The sequence below is a fragment of the Megalobrama amblycephala genome, linkage group LG14 (assembly GCF_018812025.1).
Source record: "Megalobrama amblycephala isolate DHTTF-2021 linkage group LG14, ASM1881202v1, whole genome shotgun sequence".
Taxonomy (NCBI): Eukaryota; Metazoa; Chordata; class Actinopteri; order Cypriniformes; family Xenocyprididae; genus Megalobrama; species Megalobrama amblycephala.
The window spans coordinates 34,026,869-34,035,600 of record NC_063057.1 but is presented as its reverse complement, the minus strand read 5'-3'; the positions used below and the strand labels follow the sequence as shown (position 1 = coordinate 34,035,600).

At 37.2% G+C, this 8,732-nt stretch overlaps 1 protein-coding gene across 1 annotated transcript; it reads right to left on the bottom strand.

Moving 5' to 3' along the window:
• Window positions 1-1,114: 1,114 nt before the first annotated feature.
• On the bottom strand, window positions 1,115-2,933 carry LOC125244439 (stonustoxin subunit beta-like). The gene is made up of 2 exons (XM_048154523.1): window positions 2,777-2,933; window positions 1,115-2,687 (listed from the first exon to the last, which is right to left on the bottom strand). Exons 1-2 carry the CDS (start codon window positions 2,931-2,933, stop codon window positions 2,095-2,097), a joined length of 750 nt encoding a protein of 249 aa, XP_048010480.1. The 3' UTR covers window positions 1,115-2,094.
• Window positions 2,934-8,732: the final 5,799 nt, after the last annotated feature.

The following is an 8,732-nucleotide window of genomic DNA, read 5'->3' as shown; positions in this document are numbered from 1 at the left end:
GAACACTTCGTGTTGATTGTTGTTGTTCAGTAAAGTATTCAATCAATCAGTCAATCAATCAGTCAATCAATCAATAGGGAACTTTTGTCTTATGTGCCTGTGGAAAAAATAATGTATAATTTGAAAAAAAAAAAAAAAATCATTGATGTTTGAAAAGAGTTGGGGCAAATTTATTGAATATTTCAATAATTTGGATGTTACATTGATTGGAAATGCTGATGTGATAATGTAACCCTTCTTTACTTTAACTTTTTAAAATGTATTTATATATTATTATTATTATTATTATTATCTTACACATCAGCTCAAGCTCTTGTAATAATGTCCATGCAAGTGTTCTGTCTCTTGAGGGGGTGGGACAGGGGTGAGAGGGTGTTTAGAAAAAATTGTTTACTGAAATTATTCTGTAAATTGTTCATCTGAAAGTAATATATTGATTAAAAAAAAGGTTCAATTTCATCTTGATAAACAAGCTGTGGATAGGCATCATGATCTTTTTGGAGAGTATCATGGGTAAGACAGAAACTTCTGGTAAGCAACATAGTAAGAAAAGTGGCAGTCATGAGATATTAAAAAGAAAAGCACAAACACAACACCCTTCACTCTGATTATGATAGTCCATTTTTGCTGCATCATTAAATAAACCATGAATCTGGTTTTGAGTTAAATAAGTGTGAATAAATACATTTATTAAGCATTTATAACATGTGAGTTAAAAACAGCTCACTAATTGGCAGGTATTGCATTAAAGTCGCCCTTTTTATTCATGCAGTTATAACTGCTTATTAATGATTTATAATGCATTTGTAAATGACAAACACCTTTATAAACCAGCATAATTACAAAATGTATGCTTAATGTCACTGCATTGTTTTGTGCACATTTTTTTTTTTTTATTAATTTTTGTATGCTGATCCTGCTAGCTATCTACATTTGAATGGCGAGCCAGAGCCCTGATCTACAATTCAAAAAATAATTATGATTCTTCATGGATCGGTTTAACTTTACAGCTAAACTGAGATCTCACACAAACACACTACCCAGGTAGAAATCACAAAAGTCAAACACAAAAATGTCACGCAATGACATTTGAGGATTATACACACACACCAATGGAGTTATAAGGACTATTGACTATTGAGACTTTGATTTATTTGTTTTGATTCATCGAATTCACATACAACTTTGGACCATTTGGACCACAAAACCATTCTTCCACTTTGTTCATGGTGTTGAGTTTGATGAAGACAATTGTGTATTTGTTTAAATTGTGGTAATTGTTTATTCAAACTTTATTTTCTTGCATGTTTGCAATAAAAGAGCCGGCTGTTAATTTATTAAATATCAATTGACTCAACCAAATGAATCCTCCTCGAGTCGAACCTAGTCCATATTTAAACTCTATTCAGTATAGTATGCTGAATAAATATAATGTATAAGATAGAAAAAAAACATTATTGAACATGGCCGTAAAGTGGCACTACATTTCTGAGACTAGACAATTCAACAGTGATAAAACATAAACACAACATATGACCTTACACACAATTCTGGACATTTAACTAACAAATAATAATAAACTTTAAAAAGTAGCATCTCAAAGCGCTTCACAGGAGAAAAAAAAAGAAAACATACAATTATACAAACAATACCTTTATATAAGTGAGATATAAAAAACTATAAACTAAATATATAAAAAATAAAACTCCACCAAACCAGTTTCACTTAATTACACTTAATTTACTCTTTACGAGTAAATGGACAGTCAGAGCTTATACAGATGCAAAGCATGCTGGGTAACTGACAGTACATAAACAGTATTTCATGAGTTCACGTGAAATATTTGGTGTGCTGTCCGAGGACAGTTCCGAGCTTGGAATGTGGCCCGAAGCCAGAGTACTCCCCCAAATCCCTGGCTGGGATAGGAACTAGCCGAGAGTGAGTGGTCGGGGTGGCGAAGGGACTCAGAAAAGACTGTCGAGGAATGGAGGTGTGTCGGCTATCTATATCTAGGCCTCCAATTGTACTGATTGGGTAGATCATGTGCTCCTCACGATTTTTGTTAATAAAACATATAAAGTGTGAGTATTTCTTTCAGTCAGGGTTGTTTCTCCTGAGCTTTTTCTCTGTGATGTTGCTCACAAGCTTTTCAATCTCACACAGAGACACTGAGGAGTTCAAACCATAGACCCTAAATCCAGCACAGAGAGACTGAGTGTGTAATGTGGAGGTGAATGTGTGCAAGTGTGTGAGTGTGTGTGTGTCAGAGACGCTGTAGAAGGACAGAGTGCCGGTCGCCACGTCCACATACACTCCGATTCTCTTACAGGAGCCTGAAGGGACATGGATGACAGTGAACTTATTTTCATGACAGACAGTGAATTTGTCATTAGAGCGTTTCAGACTCCAGGAGCTTTTATTGCATCCAAACAAACAGTCATCACTCCGTCCTTTCCTGTTGATTCCTTTATATGTCACTGATATAACAGCATCTCCACTCCATTCAGCTTCCCAGTAACAGTGTCCAGACAGACTCTCTCTACTCAGAACTTGAAGAGACTTGTCAAATCTCTCTGGATGATCAGGATATGACTGAGACTCTCTCACATGTGTCACCTTTCTGTTCTCCTCAGACAGAATGAGATAATTGTGAGCTGTGTTTGGATCCAGTGTGAGATCACAGGCATCTGAAAACAAGAAGATAAACATTTATAACAAACAACAATCACTAAAGGTGTGTGTGTGTGTGTGTGTGTGTGTGTGTGTGTGTACATACATTTGAGTAGTCCTGCTGTAATCCTGAACTCTCCTCCATGATCCACACTATAAAACACAGTGTCAAATTCAGTCAGTAAACCCACACAGTGCAGGGCTGAGTGATTAATCAAATTATGTTTCCTATTACTCAAGATAAATAGGTTATAATGCCACATCCAGAGTTGCCAAGTTTACCAGTTTATTAAGCACCCCCAAAAAGCATAACGTCTTTATATATTTGTTTGCTGTTAGTTATAAGGATTGTATTTGTGTAATTCGCTGTGTACGTTGGTGATAATACAAGGGAGAGAGTTTATGGAAAAGACTTTAATGTGCACTTCTTATACTGTTTTATTCAGCTCTTACTATGATTTTCTGGAGTGAAAATGGACGCTTCATCTTTTGTGTGATGTACAATAAACTTTATAAAACTAATCTGTATAGTTTTGGCCATCATTCGGATGGTGTCCGGTACAACAGGCTTGTACTAAAGGTGGATAAAAGCAAGATGACAACATAAGTTCTAACTGTAATTAAACTAAACTATACCTATTCTATCTCCATGCAGCATACATTCTCTAGCTCTGTACGCATACAATTTTCTGATGACAATTTTGAAGGATTATTTTCTGTCTGTGAGATTGTCCTGTTTTATAGCTGGTATGAGCTCACCAGCTTATTTACATTTAAAGGGGACCTATTATGCAAAATTCACTTTTGCATGGTGTTTGGACATAAATGTGTGTTGGCAGTAGGGTTGCCACCCGTCCCGTGAAATACAGGCAAAATGACGCGTCCCATATCAAGTCAATACGGGACGCGATTTGTCCCGTATTTTACATAGGTCCACATTATGTAGCATCCCATGCAAATCATTGTGTGAAGACGTGTCCTATTCTGCCCCTGATTGGGTGATACTCGCTGCCATCATGGTTTGATTGGTTTGTTTCAGGTTCACGGGCCGTGAATCATGGCCAATCAGAGTCAGAGGAGGGCGGGACGCCGCCTCGCCGGTTCTTTTGTCAGAGAATCCATTTGAAACGATGGCGGAGGCAGGTCCAGATTTTTTTTTTATCACCTCAATTTTTTTAATTGATAATGTTTCATATGCTGCCTATTAAGAAATAATGTTAATAATGTACATTAATCATGTTATGGTATGATTTGTTTATTAAGGTTAAGTTGTACAGTCAGACACATGCATTACTTTAATAAGAGTTAAGAGAGATATATTTAATACATATTTAATCAAAGCCTATGTGAATAAAATAAAGTAATACAAAATAAAATAAAGTACCTATGTGAATAAAATAAACAACTATTTGTTATGCTTAACCAATTTAAATAACTGCATCATTCAATACTATAGAATTAACAATAGACTATATAAAAATTGAATAAATAAATACATAAATATATTTACTTACCAATAATAAAAATGTTGTTAAGTGTTTTACTTAAATAAGAAATGTTTGTAGATATATCATTTCCAGTTATTTAGGTGTGGTTTCACTGTTTGGATGGTGTTACTGCAAACAATGACAAGTATTTTAGCCAAAATCTTTGTTCACAACACTCTATAAAATTACTTGAGTTAATTAGCAATTTCTTATCCTACTCCCCTCTGGGTTACAGCAGCTGAGTTAACGCAGGTGTTGGCCTATGTTTATTATTGTCATAGCTGTGTATTCAATATGACCACTTAAGTTGTGATAGTGAGAGACTGATTGCATCTGTTCACACTGATTTCAATAGCAGATATCTTATTATAATGTCCATTGGTATCAATCTTATAGGTGCCCAAGAACGTTCTTTCACAAGATGTAATATAAATCTAAGGTGTCTCCTGAATGTGTCTGTGAAGTTTAAGCTCAAAATATCCCATAGATTTTTTTTAAATAAATTTTTTTAACTGCCTATTTTGGGGCATCATTAACAATGCACTGATTTACACTCGGCGCCACCCCCTTAAATCGCGTGCTCCCTGCCACACCAGCTGTCGACTATGTTACAGCGCATTTACAAAGTTCACACAGCTAATATAACCCTCAAATGGATCTTTACAAGATGTTCGTCATGCATGCTGCATGCATGCTTCGAATTATGTGAGTAAAGTATTTTTTTGGATGTTAAAGTTTTATTCTGAGTGAATTTGAGGCTGTCCTCCATGGCTAATGGCTATTGCTACACTGTTGGAGAGATTTATAAAGAATGAAGTTGTGTTTATGCATTATACAGACTGCAAGTGTTTAAAAAATGAAAATAGCGACGGCTCTTGTCTCCGTGAATACAGTAAGAAACGATGGTAACTTTAACCTCATTTAACAGTACATTAGCAACATGCTAACGAAACTTTTAGAAAGACAATTTACAAATATCAGTAAAAATATCATGCTATCATGGATTATGTCAGTTATTATTGCTCCATCTGCCATTTTTCGCTGTTGTTCTTGCTTACCTAGTCTGATGATTCGGCTGTGTGCAGCTCCAGACGTTTACTGGCTGCCCTTGTCTAATGCCTTTTATAATGTTGGGAACATCATGGGCTGGCATTATGCAAATATTGGGGCGTACACCCCGACTGTTACGTAACAGTCGGTGTTATGTTGAGATTCGCCTGTTCTTCGGAGGTCGTTTAAACAAATGAGATTTATATAAGAAGGAGGAAACAATGGGGTTTGAGACTCACTGTATGTCTTTTCCATGTACTGAACTCTTGTTATTTAACTATGCCAAGGTAAGTTCAATTTTTGAATCAAGGGCACCTTTAATATTTTTATGAAAACATGTTTTAAGTTATAATATACCACCACTGGCACGCCATCGGGACCGTGGTCATCGTGGCCCCGAGGGGTGTGGCCCCCGCTGCGGCAGGTGTCCCTTATTTTTCTGTATTGAAGGTGGCAACCCTAGTTGGCAGTATGTGTACACAACCACCCTATAGTGATAAAAATCCACCCACTCCTTTTTTTAATCCCCATAGATCATAAGCAGTGTCTCAGAACAAGCTGTTTCCAGATCCCTGGCAGTGTGACGTCACAACAGCCACAGGCCCCTACCCATGAATGTTGACAGACAGACCGATTTAACATAGAACCGCCCTAAGCGCGTTCACAGCGAGTCCGCCATTGCTGCACTGACGAGAACATCTCCCAAGCATTTTAGGTGTTCTGTAGCTGGATGGATTAATCCACAGAGCTCTCTCCATTTACTCCCTAAACAAGGTGGATTAACTTTGTTTTCTAGGAAAATACTCCCTCAGTTCTGTCGAAATTCGTTTATTATCTGCACAAATCATTTCACACCGGACTGCTTTGTGAACGAATATCAATACAAAGGGACAATACAAAACAGACTGTGCTAGAAATATGCTACTTAAGGATATACAAGTAAAAACTGTTCGTGATCCAGCTTACAGTCTCCAGAGTGAAACTGGATACGACAGTAATGAAGGTGAGAGCACTTTATTACAATTCATCGGAGTTGATTTACAGATATAAAATGTACCAGTTTATTAAGCACCACCCAAAAAGGCATAAGGTCTTTCTATATTCATTTACTGTTAGTTGTAAGGAGTGTTTCTGTGTACTTCACTACATGTGTTGGTGATAATACAAGGATAAGAGAGAGAGTTTATGGATTTTAATGCACACTTGCAGTGTTTTATTAAGATCTTACAGAGATTTTCTAGAGTGAAAACAGACGCTTCATATTTTGTGTGAAGTATAAACGTTATAAAACTCATCTGTAAAGTTTTGGCCATCATTCGGACGGTTCAACTGGCTTGTACTAGTATAGTGGATAAAAACAAGACGACAATATAAGTTATAACCGTAATTTAACTATACCTGTTCTATCCCCATGCAGCATATATTTGCAGTTTCTGAAATTATAGCGCGTCCTGACTGAATCCTGACAGGGGAGAACAAGCTCTTGAAGCTCCGCCCTCTTAGGCCGATCGCAGCAGCTCATTTGCATTTAAAGGGCCCACGCTGAAACGGCTCGTTTTTGCTCAACCACTAAAAGTGGCAATTTTAACATGCTATAAAAAATTATCTTTGAGGTATTTTGAGCTGAAACTTCACATACACACTCTGGGGACATCAGAGACTTATTTTACATCTTGTAAAATGAGGCATAATAGGTCCCCTTTAAAGTCTTTCTCCCAAATCATCAGTTACCTTCTTATACCCTGAGCAACACATTGTTAAACATGAGTGGAATACAAACACCAAAACCAGCTGACAGGAAACTGAAAGATAAGGCAAATGGGTGGAGATCAAGAGTGGGATTATTAGAGCCATTATTTTCCTCTCTGTGTTCTGTAATGCTGTACAACAATGTGCATTGAAAAAGGTAATGTAATATAAAATGCTTTGGATTAAAGCATCTGCCATATGTATAAATGTAAAATTGGTTGCACTCTCTGACAGAACATATGAGTAAGTAATTATTGACAAAGGTGCAAGAATTAACTTAACTATTAATTATAACTAAAAGGGTAATTAAATTACAGTGAATAAGAACCGAATCAACTGTAAATGATTCAGAATTAATATTTAACACTTCAAATATTTGTCTACTGAAAAATTGAGGTTAAAGTATTTTACTAATTCTGGATAAAATATTATCCTGTGGCCAACGGCAATAATATTTTGTTAAGATTACTGATATGAGCAACGTAGCACTATCTTAGGCAGCAATTAGGCAAACACAGCACAAGACACTTGTATGCATGAAAAATCAAACAAGACTTTATTGAACTACTTCCAGTATTACAGGAAACTAAGGCTACACATGTACGTATGTACACACACATTCGCGGAGTTGATAAAGTGAGTTATGAAGAAAGTCCCAACTTCAGTACTAGTACCTAAGATCGCAATCCGAGAACATTACAAAAGCAGAGCTTTGGCTTGATTCTGACTACTTAGAGGATCTGTCAACAGTTTCCAGCAATAGATAGGAGACCCTGCTTGTATCTGCGTTCAAGTTGACAGCTGAGGTAATCGGTCCGCCTTGTGGCTCGTGTTTAGCTGGAAGGGAAACCCCGGCTCGGGTTGGCTGTCGTTGGTGTAACGTCTCTTGGGAAAGCCCAGGCCATTCCAATGGTTGTTTGGTTGTGTGGGTGCTTTGAAAGGAGGTTGCCTTGGCAGCTTCTGACGTGCTGGAAGCTCTTCTGAGAGTCTGCTTGAGCGGCTCTAGGCTTTGAAGATTTTTGGTCACAAAGCTTCAACGGAGTGTTTCAGAGTTCTGGATGACTTGTTTAGAATGTAACAGGCCATTTAGTGAAACAATAATCCACAACTGTTGGGTGAAAAACCACCAGCAATGAGCTGTTTGGACATCGTAGTTTTAAGGAGAAGATTTGGTAACATCCTACGACGTGATTCTCCAATGAGACGCTGTTACAGAACTTAGACAATCCCCATACTGTTTCTCTTTGTGCATTGATTGCAATATGTGACATTCATGGAACTTTTGCCTGTTTTGATTGATAACTTTATAAACTGTCCTAATATTCCCAAAGACCTGCAGAGTCAGAGTAAAAAAATGCACGTGATTGAACAAGATTGGTAACATGTTTATTGGTACAGTAACAGTGGAAAAAGAAAGAAATGTAATGTCCATCAACTCAAGTAAGGAGGATGAACAATGGGTCGAGACAATCCAAATAAATAAGAATGATGTAAAGGTGACACTGGATACAGGAGCTGAATGTAATGTCATGTCACAAAGAGTGTACAAGTTGCTAAACATAGCAGGGAGACTGCAGAGGTCAAGCTGCAAACTTGTTACATATTCTGGACACAAGATGGCGCCACTGGGCAGGAAAGCACTGAATTGTGTGTACAAAGGACAGAAATACAAAATCCTGTTTGAAATAATGAAGCATGATGCACCTGCCATTCTAGGACAATCTGCATGTCAAAAAATGGGCATGATCAAAAGACTGTATGAAATTGAAAAGAGCA

Bases quoted from the DNA above. Each gene is read 5' to 3' on its own strand.
- LOC125244439 (XM_048154523.1), bottom strand. From the start codon at position 2,933: ATGTGGCATTATAACCTATTTATCTTGAGTAATAGGAAACATAATTTG. The intron at 2,688-2,776 runs GTATGTACACAC...TCTTGTTTTCAG, and splicing joins TACAGCAGGACTACTCAAAT to ATGCCTGTGATCTCACACTG.